Source organism: Asterias amurensis, chromosome 1 (genome assembly GCF_032118995.1).
Source record: "Asterias amurensis chromosome 1, ASM3211899v1".
Classification (NCBI taxonomy): Eukaryota; Metazoa; Echinodermata; class Asteroidea; order Forcipulatida; family Asteriidae; genus Asterias; species Asterias amurensis.
In genome coordinates, this window is record NC_092648.1 from 3,450,918 (window position 1) to 3,478,694 (window position 27,777).

The window sequence follows — 27,777 nt, forward strand, 5'->3', positions numbered from 1 at the left end:
TTTTGCATCAATACCAGGCAAAAATGTGTTTTCAGTTTTTCACTATTTTCTTGTGACCCAGATGGCCGATCGATCTCAAACTTCTACAGGTTTGTCAGTTTATGTATAATGGTGGCTTACATAAAGTACTTACACTACCAGCAACTGTTTGATTAGCAAACAATAATTCTGTAATGTCCAATAATAATGGGCAATAGTATCTGTCAGTTAGAATCCTACAGCAGCTTCCGTTAGTACCAAACATTTTGAGAAACATTTCAGGCCTGCAACAGATGCAAACCTCAACTATTTTGAGTATTCTTTTGGTTTGGGTTTTCTTTGATGTGCGCGAGTGAAATTTGACAGTATTTTTCTGTGGGGGGGGGGGGGGGCCTATAGCTTTTGTTTTGTTTATGCAAGTCGCTTCAAGGTGTGGGCTACAATTTATTTTTCATTTTTCCAGAGGGCTGGAACAGGGTTACCCCTTTTACAGTCCATACGATAGCCTGGCCGGTAGAGCAGAAAGCTCTACCTCCCTAATTTTACTTAGTTCTATACTTTCGGCATTATAATGCCATTTTCTATGAATGTCAAAAGTGATATTTACAAATGTTCTAGCTCCAAAACGAATGCTTGAAAACCTAGTTAGTTTCTAAAAACCTGAACATACATTTTAACTGGTCACGGTGAAAGTTGACATTTTACATGACAGAATTCTGAAAACCACAAATATTGGTATAAACAATTGTTTAATGAGATTGATGTCTTTCAAATTCTTTGTTTTGTTACAACTACAAACACTTGTTTAATTATTTTATTTTATAATAGCAATGATTATGAAAAAAACATTTACACTTGTGTACATTTTTTTCCACAATTTAATCCTGAGCAGCCAACTGCAAGATTGCGTTTGACACTATATATTGTATACCAAAATTGTTTCATTAATATTCTAGTTTTCCCAAGTGCTAGGTTGTACTATAATTTGCGGGCACTATTGCAAATGGTGTTGTTGTGAACTTCCTATTTCAACACATGATGAAGTGGATAGTATTTAAGCCATGCGGCTGTAGCAGTAGCCACTAATAAGAAACCGTCCTTCAATTGGCTTCCTTCGTTGGCTACCACCACCACACTCTAAAACCTCCAGGGTCACAATTGACCTGAAATCCGGGCTCCGTGGGGGCCCCCGACACTTCAGGATCAGCCTGACTCCCAGAATGGAAAGGAAAACAAATTTAAGTTGGATTATGCATCAGATTGGTCCATTTCTGGGTTATTTTTTAAACCAAATTCGATTCAAACTGACCTAGAACTGGGTCAGCAGACCTAACAGAAACTGGATCCAGGTCAAATCTGACCCGGAAAAAGTCAAGAGTGCGAGGTCAAACAATGTTCACTTAACTCTCAACAAATGATAAGTCTTCATTATTGAGGGCGCTGTTTGGACTTGTTATCTATGCAATAATGCAAGGGCTTTGTTAAAGTTTTTGATGATACAAACACCTGCCAGCAAAATGTCAAATCAGTATTTTCTACACACAAACCAAGACTTTAAAAAAATATGTTGATCATAAATACAGTAAAATAAAAATACATTCACAATAAAATAATGTGACCATTGAGTTATTACTAGTCACACAAACATTGTCTCATTTTTCTGTAGATAACTTTCCCCTTTCAACACACTTTTTTTTTAAGACTGCGAGTAAAAGGCTGAAAATTATTTTGTAATTTTGAAATCTTTGAGGGGTGCTCCATCCCAACTATAGAGTCTGCCCATTTAAAGTTTTTATTGGTGAAACTACAAGATTGGGCCTACAGTTGGGCTCTGATGCAGTAGTTGTGCCCTGACGCAGTAGTTGGGCTCTGACGCAGTAGTTGGGCTCTGATGCAGTAGTTGGGCTCTGATGCAGTAGTTGGGCTCTGATGCAGTAGTTGGGCTCTGATGCAGTAGTTGGGCTCTGACGCAGTAGTTGGGCTCTAATGCAGTAGTTTGGGCTCTGATGCAGTAGTTGGGCTCTGACGCAGTAGTTGAGCTCTGACGCAGTAGTTTGGGCTCTGATGCAGTAGTTGGGCTCTGACGCAGTATTTGGGCTCTGACGCAGTAGTTGGGCTCTGATGCAGTAGTTGGGCTCTGACGCAGTAGTTTGGGCTCTGACGCAGTAGTTGGGCTCTGATGCAGTAGTTGGGCTCTGATGCAGTAGTTGGGCTCTGATGCAGTAGTTGGGCTCTGACGCAGTAGTTGGGCAAAGCAGGACTTTGACAACCTCTGCAGTGCCTTCTACCCCAGTGTAACCAAGTCAATTACTATTAACCACATTTCCATCAAACATTTTGATACATTTTCAGTTTTTTTTATTCGATTTTTATTAAGTCTTACATTGATTTAATTGATTTTTGTGCTATTATTACAAGTGAAAAAAAATGAGTGACATCAGGTCTGGTTATATCCTACACAAATACAAACAAACCAAAAGCAAATTAAATTTTTCCAAACATGAGATTTCTAAAATTTGCTCTCTCTCTCTGCTTTAAGATTCAACTACAAAAACAAAAAGCTGAACAAATAAAATGAAAAACTTTGATTAGAACTAAAACATGGCAAAGAAGTTATGTCCATATATACATTGTTCTGTAACCTAAACTGACTTGTACAAAATAACAAGCATCATGGTCATATGACCAGCATTCTTTCTTAACAGTGGTCCGCTGGCTAAATGCTAGTTTAAATACCAAAGGACCAGGCAAAAGTCTCTCCCAAGTGTTCCGACTGGCTAGTTCAGTGTTGAAAAGCATCTATGAAAGACCTAGTTAATATGAACCATGGACCAGTGACAAAGCTGATAGACTAGTAGACTTGATGACAAGCCGTTAGGCGCTGCCTATTTGTCTGCCTTTCATGCAACAGTCACAGTGCGATGTTACATATGCAACAGTCGTAGGTAGCGCGAGGCGACTGACTCACACACACATACTGGGATCGAGGGTGTGTGTATCGTCCCCGCAGCTACACCGCACTGTAACTACACACCGCGCTTAACAATTACAGTCTTGACTTCAAGACTAATAGACTAGTGAAATGACAAGTTAAAGTGGTCCTGCTGGCCAGTCACTGGTGTTCAGTTCAGGGTAAACCCTGACATGAGAGTATTTTAGGGGGGGGGGGGAATAGTGTCTTAAAGTATGGGAACATTGGAGGATACCATTTGCCCAATATCTGGTATGGTGCCAGTTTGGTTCTTGAGTATTTTTTTATATTTTCCATTGTTAGCTTATACTTCTTGAAACAACACTTCTGGGAACCATACTTCTATAGCACATTATATCATCGAGCAAAACCTTAATTTGTTTTTGGCATAAATATCAATAGAATAATGGAATCGTTTAAGTATTCATTAATGTTTTGTGTGAATGGACAATAAGGCAAGGTTACTTTGTATGTGACGCTTAAAGCCATTATACACTTTCGGTAAACAGTATTGTCCAAGTCCCACACTTCGTGTATCACAACTTATATATAAAATACAATCCTGTGTATCACAACTTATATATAAAATAACAATCCTGTGGAAATTTAGGCTCAATCGGACATCGGAGTCGGGAGAAAATAACGGGAAAACCCACTCCTGTTTTCGTGCGTTTCGCCGTGTCATAACATGTGTTTATAACAAATCCGTAATTCTCGCTAACAAGAATTTATATTGTTTTACCGTTTTCTCAAAAAGTAAAGCATTTCATGGAGTAATATTTCAAGAGAAGTCTTTCACCATTACCTTCTGTAAACCCTGTAAATTATTTGTAAATCTGTGAACTTTTTGTTTCTGTACCGAAAGGGTCCAATGGCTTTAAATACTGATGAACACTTGTAAAGTTCCTCAACCCCCCCCCCCCCAAGAAAAGGAAGTAAAAATCACCTAGAGCTCAATCAAGGTGACAAATCTCAAAATCGATGGTTATGTACACAAAGCTAGGTGTTTTCTTTTTCACAAAGTAAAGGGCATCCAGGCAATGACCAGGGGGCGAGGCGGCAATTGCCTTTGTTGCCTTTGTGAACGATCAGGCCTGTAAAAGTGTAAAGACAAATTCCGAAACAGCAGTTTGAAAAATAGTTAAACTTCAAGCGTGATTCTATCAATCTGTGACGATTTGTGCAGTGATTTTCGGATTCCTATGGAACAAAAACTAAAGGAAAAAGCGGTTATCGGCTGATTCTAAAATGCATGCCTGATGTCAATGCTAAAAAAGGTATTAAATTGAGCATTTGTCATGAATAAATGAAAAATGCCTGCACTAAATTTATTTTAAGTAATTAATTTAACATTTGCGTCGAACTACAAACAACTGCTGACCTGTACAAAAATCCCCTACATAAGTTATTTAAAAAATTGTTTTTTTTCCTCCCAAAAATCATGAGGATCTCTAAAAAGTTCCAGATAGACGTTATCTTTACAAACAACTTGAGTTTTGGCAAAGACTGTGATAGAACAATTTCAAGGTCGTAATTGAAATGTTTTTATATACGAGAGTGCTATTTACTGTCCAATCTTTTTATGTACTCAAAAAATGTCATAAACCAATTATGTACAACCCATAATATACATGTTATCACGAGACAGCATTATCACTCAAGAAATACTATTGGCTTTGGGATGTAACAATGCAATACAGACCATCAAGATACATTTTGTTTGGTGAAAAATCCTTTTTTGTATACGCAAATCAAAAAAACAAACAAAAAACTGGGCATTTTAGGCTCAAAATGCAAACAAAAAGCGGGCACTGAAAAAGTAACTTTTTCTATCACAGCCGAGTGGTCCACCAACCAATCATGGAAAGAAGTTTGCTAAAACTCGGTACACGGATTTTATTTAAACCTTACGTGAAGAAAAAAAAAAGGCTACCGATGCCCGTAATGATGGCTGACTTAACACCATGTGACGTCAAGCGAGAATGACAATTTTGTAATGAATGTAGTCCTGGGCGACTAGTGAAATTTACTACTCGACTAGTCGCACCTCAAGTAGTCGCGACTTCGACACTAGTTGCGATTAATTTTTAATTCACCAGATGCATTGCCGCAGGCGCAGTAGAGTAAAATTTACGCTGAAAAGGATTGAAGGATTGTGTCATTGATGTTTAATTGTGTTTCGTAAGTAAATTAAGTTGTTGTGAATTGGTTTACTAAGCAGGTAGTTGCGACTGTTTTTGTAGTAGTCACGACTACTTTTGTATTGGTTGTGGCTGCACGATTAACCGAGTTGTTGAAAAGCAGTAGTTGCAACTCGAGTTAGCAATCAATAGTCCTGACTACAACACTAGTTGCACTCTTCGCCAAGGCTATAGATGAATGTATTTCAAACTTGCAGTCTGAGTTGAAATTGACAAAGTTGTGTCTTCCTTTTTTTACAAAAACACATCCCCTGTTGTTAGTACCCAGCGACGGCGACAACAGCTTCTATATAAAAACCTGATTGCTTGCTAATGAGTCCGTGAAGGGGAACACTAAAAGACTGGTGCAGAAGTAGAACACCAGACCGAAGCAGATGGAGATAGGTAGTGCGGGGAGGGCCTTCTTGAAGATCGCCAGCAGGATCAATGTCAGACAGAGTCCCTGAGACAAAGAATAAAAATAACAATAATAAATATAATAATAGTGGTTCTCATATCCTGCACATATCCCTCACTTAGTGACACTCAAGGCGCTTTTAGTATTTGTCTGCAAGGTATTGTGGAGCTACATTTTTAAAGTTTGAGATCTATACCTTTACATAGATCCATGTAATAGCATAATAAAAAGCATCAATATTTACTATGAAATACGGCCAAGTGAAAACGATGACGGACCAGTGAAATGACAAGCTAAATGGTCCTCCCAGCTAGTCACCGAGACAAATTAAAGCCATTGGACACTTTCTGAACAGAACAAAAATTGAAAGTCCACAGATTTACAAATAACTTACAGAGTTTACAGAAGGTAATGTTGAAAGACTTCCCTTGAAATATTATTACATGAAATGCTTTACTTTTTGAGAAAACATTAAAACAATATCAATTCTCGATATCGAGAATAACGGATTAATTTTAAACACATGTCATGACCAGCAAAGGGTGGGTTTCCCGTTATTTTCTCCCAACTCCGATGACCGATTGAGGTTTCACAGGTTTGTTTTTTATATATAAGTTGTGATACACAAAGTGTGGGCCTTTGGACAATACTGTTTACAGATGTTGTGAGATTGCTTAAGGACAAATACAAAGTCATTCATTTTAAAAGTACTCACAATAAGAATAGCTACAAAGCAAGCCACGGTAGTAGTCCAGTCTCCCTGAGCAGAGGCCTTGCCGACTAAGACACTGTAGAAAATGAAATCTCCTAAGCCTAGCTTCACACCACCTGTAAATAAAAAAGTGTCAATGTCGATGTTATACAGAATGTGAAGGCCAAGTCATACTGCAGCGATAACAAAATCGATAACGATCACGACCCAAATAGAACGCATTCTATTGGTTGAATTGCTCCACACTGAATACGCACACACTCATTCAACCAATAATATGCCTTCTCTTTGCGCCGTGATCGTTGTTGTTGCATATAGCCAGGGATCCACACCTAGGTTTCAAACATCAAGTAATAAACAACAAGGGAAACTGACGGGGTAAGTTTGAAATAATTTTGGGTTTGAAGAAATAAAAAATGACCAGGGCGAGATCTGAATTAATGACCTCCGGATCAATGTACTGGCGCTCCATCAACTGAGCAATTTAAATCTATGTGGGTGGTCTCCCTTACTTGCATGTTAATATCTTTGTTCAGGGTGCCAGTAAGAAACCATACAGCTGTTAACTGCAGATGGGACAGGACTATATCAAGAATAAACAACAAGGGAAACTAACTAGGAAAGCTTCCGACAATATCCAATTTAGCCGGTCAGTTTCCCTTGTGGTTTTTTAAATTATACATAATTTTGTTTCAGTGTCATTTGAAAGTATGACCCTACCTTTAAAGGCAATGGACACTATCAGTAATTACTCAAAATAATTCTTAGCATAAAAAATTACTTTGTCAATGATCAATGGAGAGCTGCTGATAGTATAAAACATTGTGAGAAATGGCTCCCTCTGAAGTAACATATTTTTGGAGAAAGAAGTAATTTTCCACTAAAATATTTGAATTTTTTCAAGACCGAAATCAAGCATCTGAAAACACACAACTTTGTGTGACAAGGGTGTTTTTTCTTCCATTATTATCTTGCAACTTGGTCGACCAATTGAGTTAAAATTTTCACAGACCTTTAGCAAGAATACTGGTCTTCGACAATTAACCAAAGGTGTCCAGTGTATGTAAGTGTGAACACCACAAAAACTTTATTTTTTAATTGTTAACTTGACTTATTTTCAGACTTACGTTCTTCATCATCGTCGTCATCAACAGGTGGAGGCCTCCTCTGGACATTCTGCCCCTGGCTCAAGGCGTTCACAGCGGCACGAGCCTCCTCAGAGTTTGTGCTGAATTCACCTCCAAGTTCTTCTTGTTGCCGCTGACGGAACTCCACGTTAAACCCAGCATCGTCCTCATCCTCATCTTCCTGATCCGTGTTGCTCGCTCCTAGATTGTTAAAGGCAGTGGACACTATTAGTAATTACTCAAAATAATTATTAGCATAAAACCTTTCTTGATTACGAGTAATGAGGAGAGGTTGATAGTATAGAACATTGTGAGAAACGGGTCCCTCTGAAGTGACGTAGTTTTCAAGAAAGAAGTAATTCTCCACGAGTTTGATTTCAAGACCTCAGATTTAGAATTTGAGGTCTCGAAATCAAGCATCTGAAAGTACAAAACTTTGTGAGACTATGGTGCGACAAGGGTGTTTTTTCTTTCATTAATATCTATGTTATTTTATGCATATGTTGAGATACACCAACTGTGAAGACTAGTCCTTGACAATTACCAATAGTGTCCAGTGTCTTTAATATTTTGAGACAGGACTTGAACAATTTGTCTACCTACAGAGCACTTGATTGTAAACCTGGAGGTCACAGGTTTGAATCCTGTTCAGGCCTTGCAGTTGAGGTTTTTGTAAAGTAGCTCACCGGGCTACTAAACTAGATGCATTTTACTTGGCCTCAGGAAGTTTTAGTTGCCCAGTTTTTTAAACATGTACTGATATCTTTCTGATGTATTAATGGTAGCAATCACAACCAGTTTAATTTATTTTTATTTTATGCAAGTCACCAGACACACAAGGCCTGAAGGCCACTTCAAGGTGTGGGCTACAATTATTTTTTTCCAGAGGCCGTTGCCACCTACTCCTAGGGCTGAAACAGGGTTGCCCCTTTTACAGTCCATACGGATGTAGGCTTGGGTATCATCAGTCCGAAGATTGGCCGGTAGAGCAGAAAGTACTACCTCCCCAATTTTACTCAGCAAGTGTCATGACTGGGATTTGAACCCACACTCTGCTGATCAAACACCAGAGCTTGAATCCAGTGCTCTTAACCACTCAGCCATGACACATAAAATGAAGCTGATTTACACACTTAAAAACACATATAAAAAATACATTATTCACCTCTAAAAAGGAAGGAATATGGGCATTTTAATCTGGTAGGTTGCACATTTTTGAGTAGCACACAGGGCAGGTTGAGGAGTGGTGTTTTTAATAGACTTTAGTTGTTTTTTACTTGACTTGGGCTAGGGTGAAAGGCAGTGGACACGTATAGTGATTATTCAAGACATGTATTTAGCATAAAAACTTACATGGTAATGAGCAATGGAGAGCTGTTGATAGTATAAAACATTGTGAGAAACGGCTCCCTCTGAAGTAACATTTTTTTTGAGGAAGAGGTAATTTCTCACTCAAATATAATATGAAAGAAAAAACACCGTTCGACAAATTTGTGTGCTTTCATATGTCTAATAAAAGGCTTCATAACTGTTATCATAAAAACTTCCTTGGTAATGAGCAATGGAAAGCGGCTGATAGTATAAAACATTATGAGAAACGGCTCTTTCTGAAGTAACATAGTTTTTTTAAAAAGAGGTAATTTCTCACTAAAAAATTTGAATCTGAGAAAGACTTCAGGCCTAAAGCCTTTACATTTGTGCAACAAGGGTGTTTTTTTCCTGTCACTATTTTCTTGCAACTTCGATGACCAAATTGAGCTCAAATTTTCACAGGTTTGTTATGTTTTGCATATCTTGGGATACACCAAGTGAGAAGACTGGTCTTTGACAATAACCAAAGATCATACACTTATCAGCGTTGACCAAGCTCAGACTTACCGTTGCCAGTTGATGTTTCCATAGCCTCGTTATCTTGACCTTTGCCCTGGTTAGGATCGGTGTTGGCCATTCCAACCATCCACGCCATGGTTGCTGTAAAACCAAAACACAAAAATAACAATGTTTTTTTAAGAAGCAGAGAGAAGTCTTAATAAATGATCAATGGTTGTGGGCAATTCCACGGTCAGTCGCATTACACTTTTCAGTGTCATTTCTGGATCTTGGTGCTAGAAGTTCTATGTGAGATATTCTTTCCACTAAGTTCATAGACTGATAGCTTTGTAAAAAGCGGGCAGTGGCATTACACAAAAAAAGGACATGGTAAAAAACACACATGTCACAATTCAAAAATTTCCTATATCAAAAAGCTTGCAAAAAAGTTTCTATTATGTAACACACAACTCTTATACATGAGTATCCAACAGGATACTTATGAATGGTCAGCAACTTGAACTTTTAGGTATACACAGATACACAGCAAAACCATGGTCAGTCACATTACGGTCAGTCGCATTACAGTTTTCCAGACAATGTAGCCACACCTACATGGAGCCCAAGCTGAGTTCTTATTTGGAAAAATTGGGTTCACTCCTTGTCAACAACTAAAAATAAATTGGTTTCATATGTTAGCTATAACTTTTAAGTGGAAAGAAAGTTGTGACAAAAACTTGATTTTGTTGGTGTCCGGTCCATGTTTGCTTGGAATACACCGATCCATCAAGCCAGGCCCAATTGTCATTGACCAATCACAACCGCGATATCTGATCACCATTTGAACCGTTTGGTGATCTTTGCACTAACGGTGATCGGGTTTCACCTGTGATTGGTCAACTGGTAAGGAGGCGGGGCGTAATGGATTGGTCTATTGCCCTTGTAGATTGGATTTTGTCAACTTAAAGGCACTGGACACTATTGTTAATTACTAACGGTGCAGGACGAGCGAAGTGCAGGAAGAGCGAAGTGCAGGACCAGGTGTAAGAAATCTGCCCTCAGGCAGGATCTAATAGATGCCTGTTATTATTAGTAGTACTTACATGAGTAGATGAGGGCTGGAAAGATGGGTTCATTCCTCTCTTGAGCAGTCTCGACAAGAACCCTGAGTGGGCCTCTGGGTGATAGCACGGCAAACAGGTCTGTAAAAACAAAAACCAAGAGGTACAATGTTTAATCATAATAGTTCTAGTGAGATTTTATCCGACTAAAAATCCTGTAGTCAATATTTCTAAATCTTTCTGGTAACGAAACCAAGGTACCCTCAAACATTCTGTGCATTGCAGTCCATCGACCTTACCAGTGTAATATAATAATATAATATACCAATAAGGTACTCAAGGCGCTTAATATATAAATTTGTACAGAAAGATATGTTATTATACTGGCAAGTAGATACACACATGTATAAACCAAATATATAACTTGCTCATGGACACAAATCTTACCATATATAGCGATAGCGGCTAATATCGTCCACAGTGTCCACTCGGGGAGGTACTTGATGAAGGTTAAGGCTAGTAGGGCTGATATGACAATCAGGTAGATCTGCTGAAGCCTTAAGGGCCCCTTCCAGTGGATGCAGACCATGCCGACCACACCAAAGTTCCACATGAGAAGGGCTGCCGTGAAGTAATCCAATGGAATGTTGTAGGTTAACATCAGCTCTCTGTACAAAAGTACAACCAGTTCGACAATTAAAGACACTGGGTTGGATTTCACAAAGAGTTAGGACTAGTCTTATCTCGAGTTAGGACCAGTTACTCGTCCTAACTAAGGACTATCCATGCAATTTGTATATCTCCAAGGACTAGTCCTAAGTTAGGACTAGTCCTAACTCTTTGTGAAATGGACCCCTTGACACCTTTGGTAATTGTCATTAAAGACCAGTCTTCTCACTCGGTGTGTCTCAACATATGCACAAAATAAAATACCAGCGCATATTTAAACTCAATTGGTCGTCGAAGTTGCGAGATAATAATGTGACCCTTGTCACACGAGAATGTGTGACTTTCAGATGCTTGATTTCGCAACCTCACACGTGAGGTCTCAAATATTTTACTGATATATTACCTCTTTCTCAAAAACTACGTTACTTCGGAGGGAGCCGTTTCTCACAATGTTTTATACTATCAACAGCTCTCCATTGCTTGTTACCATGTAAGTTTTTATGCAAACTGTTATTTTGAGTAACTACCCAAATTTTGAAGAAATCTAAGTAATTATTTACTCGCAAGATGAAAATGAAATCTACTTACTGCAGGTAAAAGAACGCAAAGAAAAACAGTAGCAGTAGTGAGGACAGGATGAGCCAACCGTGGATAATCTACAAAAGAAATATCAACAATCAACAAACAATATAGATGTAATGAAGACAGAAGAAAATCAAAGTTTGGTTCCAAACGAACAAGTATAAAGGATTCTTTGGAGTTGTTAAAAAAATGTCAACAACCTTCTAAAATAGAAATTATTTGCGTAATTCTTCAGACTGGTCGCCATGTCTAATGCTGAACTACCTTTGAGATGCTACAGAAAGATTCATGGCATTTCCTACAAAGACCAATCAACGAGGAGGTACGGAACAGAATCAGGCAAGTCATTGGACCCTACGACGATCTCCTGACCACTGTGAAAAAACGTGAACAGAAGTGGTATAGGCTCATTTCACGATTATCAGGAATCGCTATTAAAAGACCATCCTGCAATGTACTGTACCAGGAGGAAGACGGAGAGGCAGACAGAGAAAAAGGTGGGAGGACAACATCATGGACTGGAAAGGTCTGTCGCTGAATGACTCCCTGAGAAAGTCTCAAGCTCGAGAGGGATAGAGGAAACTAACTGACAAGTCTTCAAGGGGTGCCCCCACCGTCAGAAGACTTTAGGATAAGTAACAGGTAACATGTCAGTAGGGTGTCATGACCACGTGGCTTAGAGCATTTGAATTCTAGTTCTGGTGGTTAGGTCGTTGGTGTGTGGGATTGAATCCCGGTTGTGACACTTTGAGTAAGATGCTTTATATATTTGCTTCTCTTCACCCATACTGCGAGGGTACTGTAGAGGTTGATAGTGTGTTTGAAAAAGCCATTGAGCGCCATGGCATACTGGGGCTGTATACCCGCTCAATGACCAGGGGACTAATAATTAAGTAGGATTTGAAACTTTGCATGGTGGAAATAAGATATGGAAAGGTTTGCGGTAACATCATGTATAATGACTATCTCTAAATGAGTTGGGGTGGTTCTGAAAAGAACCGGTAGTTTCAACTCAACTAATAATATAAAGAGCATGAACATATTTTTTGTAAAAAGCGCAATATGGCATTGGTTATTGGTTCAAATCCCACCTGAGTAGAATGCCTGTGGACTTTTTTAGTGGAAACAAAACCCATTTTTCTCTATCACCACAGACAACACTCTTTACGAGCATTCCTACATACCTTGTAGCATCTGTACTTGTAGAGTAAGACCAGAACGACTGTCAATGCCATTACAATAGAGATGATGATAAGAGCATTGGTTATTGGTTCCAACCCCGTCCGAATAGTATTTATGTGGACCTTTTTTTTAAAGACGAAACCCATTCTGATCCATGACAGTCTTTGAGAGCATTCTTACCTTGTAGCATCTGTACTTGTAGAGTAACACAAGAACGACTGTCAATGCCAGTACAATAGAGATGATGATAAGAGCGTTGGCCACAGCGTTCCATGCCTTGGTCCCAGCACCTCCTTTGTCTTCATGAAATGGTGTGTAGATTCTGATGGTAACAAACAAATTAACATCCCGTCAAAATTCATCTTAACATTGTGGAATGAAATACTTGTGTTTGACACCAAGGACTGGACTCAGATTTGAGCCTCTGGGAAAAATGGAGGACAATTTCATACGCAAAGCAAACGCAATAATTGTCAAAACAACCGCAGGGCCAAGTTACCCTGAGCCGAATCTGGAGAGCCGAAGCCGTGGTTTCGAAAAGGGCCTGCGACTCAAGAATTAAGAACTCAAAACAAGAGTGAAAACAAATAATAACAAATTTGATGATTGTAGAGTGTCATGGCCGATTTGTGGTGCTAAGTCACCAGAGTTTGGGTTTGAATCCCGGTCGTGACACGTGTGTCCTTGAGCAGGATACTTTACTATAATTGCTTCTCTTAACCCAGTGGTAAAATGGGTACCTGTGAGGGTAGAGGTTGATATTGTGAATGAAAAAGCATTTGGAGCGATCTTAACGGTTGCCCAGGTTGTATACTCCCAAGGCAGCTGAGAAACCTATAAAAGGAATGTTATTGGCCCTTACGACCAAGGCACTAATGTACAGCCAAGCGCATTGATACGGTTATTGTGAAATGCGCAATATACATGTAAGAATTTGTTGTTATTATTATTATTATTATTAAAAACTCACAAGTATCCGTCACCAGCTTCCGTGTAATATGACACAGTCGATATCGTCGTTACAACCACGATCATGCACAGCGACACGGGTACGAACAGCATGATGACGTGCTTGGCTCCATACTTAAGCATCTCATCCTCTTCTTCCGCTTCCTCGCTGGGGTTGCGTTGCCGTTGAGGGCGTGTCGACGCATGGTTGTCCGACTCGGAGCCTGCCGAAGGCCGATTCCGCCTCACTTCACGAGCCGTGTCATCCTACATAGATTAGATAACAAATGTAACACAATTAGAAAATAGAATTAGCTGTTGAAATCAACTTACCAACCAAAAGGACGGAGGGTATAAAGGCAAAAAATAGTTAATGGCCCGACGTTTAATGAAAATCAGACAATTGATGCAATCACTATGAAATATACGATTTGATGTTTTCTTCAATTGAACTGTGTGCAAATCGTGTCTGCATGAAGTCTAGTGTTATTTATCTTACTTAAGGACACAAATGCCAAGATCGGGACTCGAACCCACACTCTGCTGATCGGAGACACCACAGCTCGAGTTTTGTGCTGTTAACCATTCCACCACAACATGCAACATGACACAAACTAAAAAAAGAAACACCAAGTTAACTTCCGCTTCAGCCATGGAGGAAGGAAGTTAAAGGCAGTGGACACTATTGGTAATTGTCAAAGACTAGCCTTCACAGTTGGTGTATCGCTTGAATATTTTTTAAACAAGCCCTTTATTGGCAGCTATGGTCTCTGAAAAGTCATGGTGAGCTGATCTAGAAAAAGTCCTCGAAGTATAAATAAAATCATTCATTCACCAACACAGTAGCTTCTCTAAATTTGCTATAAAAATAAAATCCAATCAACTTAAGCTACATACATGTACACAGGGTCCTACTAAAAGCCGACAACAAGTCCAGTGTGCCGACAACACGCCGACAACTAGTTTCAAATACATAAAAAACAGCAAATAAACCAAAGACTGATTAGAACAGGACCTGTGCTTTGTTAGAATATGAATATGCACTAGTCGAAACCCGTTTTTTTTTTAAGGCCAAGATGGCGTCTGACCGCTCGCCGTGTAAGTTAATTTTTTCTGGTTAAAATTGTAGACTTTTTGTGAGGTTTTGCCATTACATTTCTGTTTATATTATAAAGCACACATAGTTCTAATAAGCCTTTGGTGTATTTGCGGTTTTTGAGGTACATGTGTATTTGAAACTTGTTGTCGGGGTGTGCGGCACTTTGTACTTGTTGTTGGGGTTGTCTGCTTTTAGTAGGACCCACATACAAATGTACACACTGTATCACAACTCACTGTCACACACAACATTGGGACACTCGTGCACTGAGTACCTTTCTCATTGGCTCAATTCCATTCCTGACAAAGGCAACGTCTTGGCGGTCCATATCCAGTAACATCACTGCACTCTCTCCACATTCCCCATCCATGGTCTTTGTGTGTGTTTACAATATTTAAGGTTAGATGTATGCAAGGCAGTGGACACTATCGGTAATTACTTAAAATAATTATTATCATAAATCCTTTCTTGATTGCGAGTAGTTTGGGAGAGGTTGATAGTATAAAACATTGTGAAAAAATGACTCCCTATGAAGTACCGTAGTTTTTGAGAAAGAGGTGATTTCTCACTAAAACAATAAAAGACTTCTAGCTAGAACTCTTTTATTCTTATCTGAAAGCACACAACTGCGTCCAACCAAGGTGTTTTTTCTTTCATCATTTTCTCGCAACTTCGATGACCAATTGAGCCCAAATTTTCACAGGCTTTTTATTTTATGGTTAAGATGGGATACAGCCAGAGAGAAGACAATTAATAGTAAGAAATTACCTCTTTCTCAAAAATTATATGCTCGTTACTTCAGAGTGATTGTTTCTCACAATGGTTTATAAGATCAACAGCTTTCCATTGCTCAGTACCAAGAAAGTTGTTATGCTAACAATTATTTTGAGCAATTACCAAACATGTCCAGGTGTGGATTTCACAAAGAGTTAAGACTAGTCTTATCTTGAGTTAGGGACTAGCCATACATTTTTAATATATCCTAGGACTAGTCCTAAGTTAGGACTAGTCTTAACTCTTTGTGAAATCGACCCCTGTGCCTTTACGTAAATCAATAACACATAAATCATGCTGTCTTTCTTCCATGTGCGGCAAAACAGAATTATTGGATTCCTGACCGTAAATCAGTATCAATAGTGCTGAATACCACAGAGAATAGACCGATCCATTAAGCTCAGACCCATTGCATATTGACCAATCACAACGCAACGAAGGTCCGACGAATAAAGTCCGACATGCGTGCAGAAAGGCATTGGAGAGGCTCACGTGTTCTTGCTCACACGTGCGTCAGGGGCGGAGCCTTATGGATCGGTGTATTCAGCAAAGATGGTCACAGCATTTATCAAATCTATTATTATGAATAATACCAAAGTGCGTGTGTGTGTGAGTAACCCGATGACCACTTTCATTTATGACAAACCGTATTAATGTTATAGGCTATTCAAATATTGGATGCATGCAGATTTTAATCACTCAGTGAGATCTGGGCCCTATTTCATAGCGCTGCTTAACGGTTAGCAAATTTGCGTGCTTACTGTAGCAGAAAAATTTGCTTAAGCCTTAGCGTATTTCACAGGATAGCAGAAAAATTGGGCGGCCATATTGCGTGTTTACTGTGGATTTGCATTGTGACGTCATTTATTTTCGTGTGGTAAGCTCCGGAAGGTTAGCATGCCTTTTCGTGTGCTTACGGTTAGCAGCGCTATGAAAAAGAAATCGCACAGTAAGCAAAAAACCGGCCGCTAAGCAGCGCTATGCAATTGGGCCCTGGGCTATTCCATTTAACAAGCGAAGTCAGGGCCCAATTCCATAGAACTGCTTAATGGCCAATTTGTGCTTACCATATGATTTTCATTTTATAGCGATGGTAACTGACATGTTAGCACACAACAAGGCATGCTAACCTTCTGATGTTTACTGCTCGAAAATGAATGATGACACAATGCATAATTTCTATGGTGACTGATTATGCAAGATGGTGGCCTAATTTTCCTGCTAACCTGTGAAATATGCTTACCACAACTTAGCCATTTTTTCTCATACAGTAAGCAGGAAAATTTGCTACCGCTTAGCAGCGCTATGAAATTGGGCCCTGGTGAAATGGAAAAGCCAGATTTTGCCGCGTGATTATTTTCTTTAACAATGCACACAGAAACATTTTAAATATTATTCAGAACTCAGCACACAGTTCCTTATCGTTTGAAATTCGTATTTGCCATAAAAACATCCATCAACCAAACACTACAAAAATTATAATAAATCGTTTCTTTAAATAAAATGTGGACACCAACCTTGTCTGCCTGGACACAATCTATTTCCAGTGGGTGACGAAACAGGACTAACGTACAAACTGACACCGTTGTGCTTTGTGTGTACGTAATTCCATTCATAACATAGAGGGGTGAGTCACCATGTGGTCACACACACATCCACTCATTCTATTTCTCATACACTGTACACTCTTTGATGGAGCATACTAAATCTTATATTTATATCACCAACAATACAAGGGCCATATCTTGTGCTATTAAAGGAACACGTTGCCTTGGATCGGACGAGTTGGTCTATAAAAAGCCTTTGTAACCGTTTTTTATCAAATGCATATGGTTGGAAAGATGTTTTAAAAGTAGAATACAATGATCCACACAAATTTGCCTCGAAATTCCGTGGTTTTCCTTTTAATGTGCGAATTAACACGGTTGGCTATTTATGGGAGTCAAAAATTTGACTCCCATAAATGGCCCACCGTGTTAGTCGGCTGGGTAAAAGGAAAATCGTGCAATTTCGAGGCATGTTTGTGTGGATCATTGTATTCTACTTTTACAACATCTTTCTACCCAATTGCATTTTATAACAAACGGTTACAAACGCTTTTCAAAGACCAACTAGAACGATCCAAGGCAACGTGTTCCTTTCTTCACAGATCATAGCATTGCAGTCCAGGCCTGCCTTTGTTTCCCATGAGACATGTACTGTCATGTACATTGTACATTGTATTTTATAAATGGGCATAATATTTGGCCCTTATGAAAGAAGTAGCAATATTATATTGAGTACGTGCACAATGTACAAGGGCTGGCTTACAAATGTACATTACACATGGTATAAACTTTAATGGACTTTTAAGGCAATGTACGTGTACATCAACTTTTCAGATTCTTCTAAGGGGGCGGGAGGGGGAGGGGGCGCCGGGGCGGCGTTATAAACTCGCGTCACGATGACTAGAGCAAGCTAGTCGAAACGTTGAGACCAATTCAGAACTGACTCCGCGGCAGTACAGTTAATTCTGATCATATAAGCTAAAGTAGTAGTCCAGTCTATTTTCTATACCATCCGCCCTGGTAATAGTTTAAAAAGCAGGACAGTTCTTTTCAGAACTGAGAAGTCTCCCGAACCTCCGGTTATCTACTCCGCGGCAGTAGAATAAAGCAAAACAGTTCTCTAAGAACAAACTCTACCTGGCAAGTAGATACACATGGTGTTACCACAAACCAAATATACAATTAAGCATTTATGATAATAAATATTTTGAGTATTTACCAATAGTGTCCACTGCCTTTAAAACAACGACATGATCTACATGTAGTTGAATATGTACGTACCTGTGGTTGTGGTCGTCCAGCTCCTAAAGACTGCGTAGCATAATGTACCTCTGCCATTAGACCACTTCGTTCTGATAGAGTGGTGTTTTCTGCACACAGATTAGCCATAGGCCGATATCATACCATGTGGAAGCACCAAATGGGTTTGGCCCACGAAGGTCTAGTTCCTTGACTCCTGTTAATGGACTTTCGATGTTGGGTGTAAGGGTGGGGCACCAGACAACTAACCAGACTAGTCAGTGACGATCTAAAGCAGATAGTTCCTGTAGTAATCCAAGGAAAAGAGACAGGATGTCATTCATTATTTATATGGACTCAAGTATAGGTTAGCTTCAAATAGTTTGTGTGTACTGTACACATAGAAATAGAACAAGGAGAACGCCAAGTATCTCAATGTGCGTGCGGTTTCATTGTGAGACCATTTTTATGGATGCGCATACACCATTTTTGTTAAGCGTGTATGGCAAAATGTTTTGCCATACAATGACATTATCATTTACCAATGATCACACTATCCACGGTCTATGTGCGCTGACATCTTGCAATTTTGCCATACACGCGTGTCACGTGATGCTCATTTTGCCATACACGCGTCTCACGCGATGACTTTTTTGCCATACACGCGTACCGCGCGGTATCGATATGCTGCGTCCACAGACGACCCAGAGGGTGGTTGAGCTCTGTGTTCTCCGGGTTCTATTTCTATGCCTGTACATGACTTGTATCCAAAGATTATAGAGCGCCGAAGGAGCAAGATGTGGAACTTGGGCCGAAATGTGAAATCCCACTGGACGCACGCGATGATTATTTTGCCATACACCGCGTCCACAGTTGACTCAGAGGGTGGCCAAGCTCAGTGTTCTCTGGGTTCATTTTCTATGCCTGTACATGACTTGTATCCAAAGATTAAAGAGGCCAAAGGAGCAAGATGTGGAACTCGGGCCGAAATGTGAAATCCTACTGGACGCCAATTCGGCAAGTAACTCTTCTGATACAACAATTTATCAGTGCAGATCAGTGCAGACAATAACCATTCCTATCAATGGGAAACAAAACATTCACTTGCTGAAATGGCGCCCATGCATATTTCACGTTCCAACAATAGATAAAGCTTCAGTTCTGCAACTTGCGCCTTCGGCGCTCGTTAATCTTTGCCTGTATCAACCCTGCATGTAGTAAGGTACGCAGATGGCCTGGGCGACTAGTGAAATTTACTACTTGACTAGTTGCACCTCAAACAGTTGAGACTACAACACTAGTCACGACTAATTTTTAACTCTCAAGACACAAGTTGAAAGGATTGAAGTATTGTGCCATTGATGTCTGATAACCAGACATCGGTGACATGCTTTGTAAGTAAATTATGTTGTCGTGAATAGCTGTGAGCATTACAATTGGTGAACACCAAACAGGTAGTCGCGGTTGTTTTTTTAGTAGTCGTGGCGGGATGATTAATCGAGTAGTTGAAAAAACGGTAGCTGCGACTCAATTATTAATAATAATTAATGGCATTTTAAATATGCTCTACTTAGAAAACTAAATCACAGCGCTTACAAAAATTATTTTGTACAGGAAATTAAATACAATAAATGAAAAATCAATTGAATTAAATGAAATGAAAGTCACTTGTAATGCAATAAGTTGATTTATGTTGAAATAGGTATGTTTTGATAATTTTCTTGAATTTGTCAGTTGAATTTGTATTTTTTGATTGAACGTGGTAGACTGTTCCACTCCTTTGCTGCAGTGACTGTGAAAGTTCTTTTTCCAGCCTTGTTATGGGTGCGTGGGACAGTGAGCTTGAATGGGTTAGGACTGCATGTAATCTCATGATTGGTTGTGAAATGATTTTAAAAACCAAATGCGAATGTACGAATGCGCTTTAGAGATGGGTAGCCATTGGTCAAAAGCAAAGGGGTAAAATCCTGTCAAGGGAGAAATCTTGTTTAAATCTTGTTTAAAATTACTGCTTCGGAAGCCTTGTTTTAATAACAACTTTCACAGAACCTTCGGTTCAAACAAAGTAGCAATCATCCAACAGGTATTTGTTAAGATTTTTGCAAAGGGTTTTTACATAATTCAGCTAAAGAGAGTCTAAGGACAGGTATTCAAATCATAATTCAGCTAAAGAGAGTCTAAGGACAGGTATTCAAATCATAATTCAGCTAAAGAGAGTCTAAGGACAGGTATTCAAATCATAATTCAGCTAAAGAGAGTCTAAGGACAGGTATTCAAATCATAATTCAGCTAAAGAGAGTCTAAGAACAGGTATTCAAATCATAATTCAGCTAAAGAGAGTCTAAGGACAGGTATTCAAATCATAATTCAGCTAAAGAGAGTCTAAGGACAGGTATTCAAATCATAATTCAGCTAAAGAGAGTCTAAGGACAGGTATTCAAAATCATAATTCAGCTAAAGAGAGTCTAAGGACAGGTATTCAAATCATCATAAATTGTGTTGAGAAAGGAGAATGTGTTACATGCGGCTAATTCATAATGTCAAAAAAGAACTAATGCATGACAGAGACAAATGAAAAGGTAAGTGAAACCTAACCAGCAATTATATTAACAAAAGTAATTTGTTTTATACTCGAACAACATGATTTATTTTAAAGCTACAAAACAATTAACAATGTACATGGCAAAATTAATACAATTCAAGTAAAAGACCCCAAGGTACCGGAAGTTTGATGACTGGGTTTGACATGCTGGTTACGGGCGTCTCTTCCAAGTTGACATCTGGCACTAGATTGAGGGAAAACGGCGCCACCATTTTTTCATTAGATATGAAATGTTTTTGGTTTTTACTGCGTCTTGAACACCCAGCAGGGTGGATATGTGCGCATTACAAGTCTTATTATTATTTTATTATTTTAATAGTTTCTAGTTTACCTCAACTTTTTGTAAAATGAGTGAAAAAGTGGTGGCGCCATACGGAAAGTTATCCGGATTAAGCATCGGTTGGTGCATCTACGGAGAGCCTCAAACCTGCAATGGGTTTACATGTAGGCCATCTACATGTAGGAAGAAGAGCCTCAAAACTGGGCGGGTGTGGGTTTTAGGCCATCGGAGCGCAAGAACCATGTGGTTCAAGCCGTCAACTTGAAGGAGAACAGAGCAGACTCACTGCTCAGTGCAAGAACCAGGGGTGCGTTCCACTCGCGCAAACGACTCGCAACTGTTCGCGCAAACGTTTTTTATCTTTTGAACGATTAAAGCGTATACACGATGCCAATATGGTGGCGCCCTGAAATGAAGATGGCGCGCACCATACAAAGTTTTTTTTAAACTTCGTTTTTGCTGCAATAGTCCTCTTTTTGACATCATTACATCAACTAATTAACTTTGTTATTCCAAATCTGCATTATCATCCACCGAAAATACAATGTAATTATGTTTGTGACAAAGAAATAATACCGTATGCTTGTCCGCCATTTTAAAAACCACTCGCCAACACCTCAGAAGTATGTTCGCCTAAAGTTGCCAACGTTCGCCAACGGTGGTGGCGAACAACTCGTTCCACTTGAAATTGTTGGCGAACGTGCGCAACTGTTGGCAACGTTTGCGCAAGTGGAACGCACCCCAGGTGGTTCAAGCCATCAACTTGAAGGAGAAAGAGCACAGTTGTGACCGACTGTCTCTACTGGAACAGTGGCTGAAACACCAATACTGGACAATGGTGTGGCCGACGGTTGGAGTGGTGACACCCATCAATGTATGAGTTGGGCAGAGCCCCTGGCTGACTCGGTGGTGGCGGAGTGATGAGTGTAACCCAGCAAGAGGCATACCCAGTCTTATATAGGCTAAAAACATCACACAATGCAGTTAGGCAATTACACAAATCACTGTGCCCACTGCACATTAACAATAATAAGTTTGGAATGTAGACACAATGTTACATTATGACCATTGCATAACATTTAACAATACACATTGTGTAACAGGCTGGCATGTGTTGCCCAATACCACAGATGTTCTTAAAGACCAACAAATATGCCATATAACAAAAGTAACAGGTGGGTATGAAAAGAAACAGGTGAGTTTAAAGGGGAGAGAAAATCCATCTGTCATGTACTACTACTGGCTGAAGCCAGAAGAAGTTGAATAAATAATGACTATTTAAGATAGATAGAGTTACAGAGTCCAATGGTCATGATATGAAATGATGGTTCTTCTTTTGTTAAGTTTTAGATATAAGTAACACTACAATGCCCCAGTTACTGCTCCTATAATTATAACACAATCAGTAAAGACAGAACCTTGAACTAACATTTACACTGGTAAAGTTCCCCGAAAACAGTCACTGAGCATGTACAGTGCCATTGCGGCTTTTTAAATTATAATATTTACTTACAATTTACATCTCTACATAAGGCCAAATAAAAAAAAATACCAGTTGATTGTCCCGATTTTTCCAAAAAAGAGGAGGATGAGGGCCTTATTATTTACTCTTTTTTTCAAGATGGCCGCTGAATAGTATTTCAAATCAAACAGGCCACCAATTCTTCAGTTTGAGTCAATCGCAAACTTGTTATTTAACCTATTGTTACATGAGGACCTGTGTTAACACTAACACCAGGGTCGGATAACACTAAAAAGATTTGCCGGTAGGCATTCACTAATATTGTTTTATGAAACAGACGGTCACAAGTGTTCGAGTGCATCACGTTAGACTCGGGAAAAGCTCCTAGGCCAGTCCTTTTGAAAAGATGGGTTTTAAAAAAAATTTGAAAAATACTAAATAGTAAAAAAAAGGATGCGGGCGGGGACGATCAACTGGTATTTTTTTTTATTTGGCCTTATATAAACATCAAAACATAGCTGGTGCCAGAAAAATATGCGCTTAAAGCCATTGGACACTTTCGGTAAACAGTATTGTATTGTGTTTAAAATTAATCCGTAACTCCGCTATCGAGATTTGATATTGTTTTATGGAATAATATTTCAAGAGAAGTCTTTCACCATTACCTTTTGTAAACCCTGTAAATTATTTGTAAATCTGTGGGTTTTTTTTTTTTCTGTATCGAAAGTGTCCAATGGCTTTAAAAATGACTGTCTTTTGTTTTCTATTGAAACTATAGTATACCATGTATATCAATCCTGGTGTAATTTTGTCTTTGTCAAACAACATATTTTTTCCTATCTTACTTTTTATTATAAAGTAAATAAGATATTAATTATTCAAGAATTTACTTACGATTGAACAAATTATGGCAGGATTTCCAAATGATTTCTTTATTATGATTTATAACTTTTTCCCAAGCTATGTTTAAGGGAATGCCCTTGAATTGAAAGGAAAAGTTTCCGTATCACGCCACCACTTTTTCATTCGATATGAAATAATAAAGTATTCCTTCCTCCATGATATTGTTGATAATCTAACTTTACCTCAACAATGAGAATCCCTTTTAGTTTTAGTTGTTAAAATGAGTGAAAAAGTGGTTGCAGGATATGGAAATTTACATAACTTAATTATAAAGTTCCATGCACTGACAAAATGACATTTGTTGAGCTGTTGCTGGAGTGGTTAGTGTTGTTTTAGTCATGTTTTACCTTTGTTTAGTTGTGGAATGTCGGACATGTGTCGGACAAAAAAAAAAAACTGACAAAGTGACAATGAAAATGGATCAACCGCAAATCACAGACACATGGCTATTGTTTCTATTTTTCGACCAAAGGTATAGAGACATTATCACACTAACAGTCAGAAGAACATAATTATCCTAAGGTTTCATAAATGAAAGGTATTTACTTACCAACAGTTCTAATAAAAGTCACTCTTTCCTATCAATCGCGGAAGTGATGTCAAACCCATTTGTCTGTGCGTTGTGCGTGATAAACGTCGACTGAGGCTTTCTCATCCAAAAAAGACTGGTCACCTAAAAATATTACAACATAAACGACTGTATGTGAACACTGGAACACATACAGTCGGGTCCGTGTATTAAACTTGCGCAAGTCCACCAGTGAGATATCTCCCCAGTTATGCGCCAATTTCCTCCCGTTGCGGGCGCCCTATCATCAGCTAACGGTGGTGGATTTTCGGCTGCTGCTGGAACAAAAAGATACTACTCGATAGAAATACCCGGAATATACACATGTACATGTACAACAACATGTTTTCAGTGCGAATTAAAATTTTGACGTCACAGCCCTGTTTTTGCTTTGAATGTTAGCATTTCAGTAGCCACTGAATTCGTAGTACTGCTTATCTATGGAGTATAGTTTTCCCTACATATTATGATAAAACCTACTGAAAGTTATATCAGTTTTATTTGAATTAACAACAAATCACCATATTCAACTGCCCCCTTTTTTTAATCTCCAAACATATTATTTCAACGAAAAAGGAGTTTCATTTTTTGTTAACTGGCTTGTACCTAATGAATTAATATGATGTTATAACTAAAAAATTTGTCCTGTTGTTATGTAAATCGGTTTCTAAATCTAAGGGCCATGTCATTCAGTAATTTTATGCTAATTAGTTTTAGTTTCGAGCATGATGACGTACGTGACCACATGATACATCCAGCATGCTCAGTATGTGAGTGCCGCGCGCAATTTCAAAGACAAAATGGACGATCTCAGTTGCATATTTGGCTTCGTTCCACTCTCGAACAAAATGCAAGTTTTGCTGCTGTTTCAAGACAGAACGACTTATAAAATGTCACGGTGAGTTAACAATCTTATTGTGATAATGATTGGATAACTTTCCGTATGGCGCCACCACTTTTTCACTCATTTTTACAAAAAGGGATATGTCAATCAGGTAAATTAGATACTATATTATTTTATTTCGAATGAAAAAGTGGTGGCGCCATACGGAAACGTTTCCTAATGATTATTCATATTAGAAAAGATTTTCACACGGGAATTTCGGGTGTTTTCATGATGAACTCCAACGGCGGGACGGAAACTGGGTTATTATCAATTAACTGAACCAGCTCGCAACCAACTCGTACGTGTAATAAACCAAGTCGTACCCCAACCAACTCGTACTGTGACCAACTCGTGCGCAAATGTATTGTGCAAGAAGAATTGTTGAGCTATTATTCTCGCTGACTATGTAGAAGTACATGTTTATACATTAAAGACACTCTGGACACTATTCTATTTGTAATTGTCAAAGACCAGTCTTCTCACTTCTTGGTGTATCTCAACATATGCATATAAACACAGTCTAACTCGTATTTCGGAAAAGTTTCCGTACGGCGCCACCACTTTTTCCATTGATATGAAATAATAATAGTATCTAATTTACCTCATTTAGATATCCTTTTTGTAAAAATGAGTGGAAAAGTGGTGGCGCCATATGGAAAGTTATCCCGTATTTCCATTATTCATGTAATCATGGTAATGGCACGAACCGTCGCCAGATTTTTTTTTACGTGCATATATAGCTAGAAGTTCCTGCCATGGCACGAATGGAAAACTACGGCAACTACATGTAATGCGGTCATAACCCCTACCCACAGGACTTGTAACGTGTCTAATAACGTAGTTTCGCTGATCGCTTTTCAATGGAAAATAAATTGCTGAATAAATCGATTTTGGGAACATTAGTTTGAAGTCATGATATTTGCAGTTAACTAACAGTGTCCACTGCCTTTAACAATGAAATTTCATTGTTTCCTGTAATGATTCGTTTGAGATAACATTAACAAGTTCCATAAAATAACTAGTGAAATCCTTCCATTCTCTCTTACTTACCAGCAGGGCCTTATTTCGAAGAGATGCTTAACAGTAAGCAAATTTCCGCACTTACTGTAGCAGAAATATTTGGGAAGGTGTAAGCGTATTTCACAGGTTGGCAGGAAAATTAGGCTGCCATCATGCGCGTTCACCATGGATTTGATTTCCATGCAGTAACCAGTACCGTAGGTTAGCATGCCTTTCCGTTTGCTTACGGTAAGCAGCGCTGTGAAATGAAAATCGCACAATAAACATAAAATCGGCCATTAAGTGACTCTATGAAATTGGGTCTTGAGGTACACAGAGGTGAAAGGCAACCCTCTTCCTGCAAGAATAAACCTCTAACTTCACCAAGAAGAAAGCTTTGTATGAAGGTATAATGTAAACCTAGTCAAGGTTAGGAGGTGTACAGCTTCATAGCATCGAAACAAACTAAAGATTTAAACCTTTTTTGAAATTTCCAATTCACATTTATTTCCACTAACACATTTCCACAAAATGCAGAACTACATTGAAATGAAATAGAAATTGCAAAGTAAGCACAAAATCAGTCGTTAAAGGCACTGGATGCCTTTTTAGTAGTTACTCAAAAATAAGTGTAACAAGCAATGGAGAGCTGTTGATGGTATAAAACATTAAGAGAAACGGCTCCGTCTGAAGAAACATAGTTTCTGAGAAAGAAGTAATTTCTCACTAAAATATTTGAATTGAATGAGAGACCTCAGCTGAAGTCTAGAATTCAAGGCATCTGAAAGCACACAACTTAAAGGAACACGTTGCCTTGGATCGGACGAGTTGGTCTATAAAAAAGCGTGTGTAACCATTTTTTTTATAAAATGCGTATGGCTAGAAAGATAATTTAAAAGTAGAATACAATAATCCACACAAGTTTGCCTCGAAATTGCGTGGTTTTCCATTTACTGTGCGAACTAACACGGTCGGCCATTTATGGGAGTCAAAAATTTGACTCCCATAAATGGCTGACAGTGTTAGTCGACGAGGTAAAAGGAAAACCGTGCAATTTCGAGGCATGTTTGTGTGGATCATTGTATTCTACTTTTACAGCATCTTTCTACCCATATGCATATTATTACAAACGCTTTTCAAAGACCAACTCGACCGATACAAGGCAACGTGTTCCTTTAACTGTGCGACAAGTGTGTTTTTCCCCCATTATTCTCTAGCAAGTACAAAGACCAATTAAGTTACAATTTTCACAGGTTTGTTGTTTTATACATGTTGAGATACACCATGTGAGAATACTGGTCTTCGACAATTACCAAAGGTGTTCAGTGCCTTTAAGCAGCTCTATGAAAAAAAATATATATATATATTTAGTCACTGTTTATTTACAATGAAATATAATATAGATTTATAACTTGATTGGGAAAAGGTGACAAGAACGACGCCTCATTGAACTTTTTACAAATTGAACCGTTCCGTTTTCTCATTATCTGATAGCAGCTAATGTTTTCTAGACTGAGTAATACATCAATAAGCTTGATTCTGTCAGTCATAGTTCAGTTGTTTTCTGAGGATCAACTTCAGTTGATGGATACTACAAATTAATGTCCCTTGCATCATATCATAAACAAAAAGATGATGCTTCTGATGGGAAATAATATGATTGTTTCTTGAAATAATTTTAAAGTTGAACTTAAAGGGTCTTTGTACTTCTTGTAGCACACAAAACACAATGTCCACAGATTCACATTAAACTCACACAGTTTGAAGATATTGATGGTAG

At 38.7% G+C, this 27,777-nt stretch overlaps 1 protein-coding gene across 1 annotated transcript; it reads right to left on the bottom strand.

Annotated features, from left to right (window-relative positions):
- Positions 1-742: 742 nt before the first annotated feature.
- Positions 743-24,255, bottom strand: LOC139942675 (presenilin-1-like). Its single transcript, XM_071939493.1, has 11 exons — positions 24,095-24,255; positions 18,340-18,602; positions 13,661-13,905; positions 12,871-13,012; positions 11,515-11,582; positions 10,705-10,925; positions 10,300-10,398; positions 9,266-9,358; positions 7,388-7,588; positions 6,264-6,376; positions 743-5,593 (listed from the first exon to the last, which is right to left on the bottom strand). Exons 2-11 carry the CDS (start codon positions 18,445-18,447, stop codon positions 5,438-5,440), a joined length of 1,446 nt encoding a protein of 481 aa, XP_071795594.1. The 5' UTR covers positions 18,448-18,602; positions 24,095-24,255; the 3' UTR covers positions 743-5,437.
- Between the last annotated feature and the right edge of the window lie 3,522 nt (positions 24,256-27,777).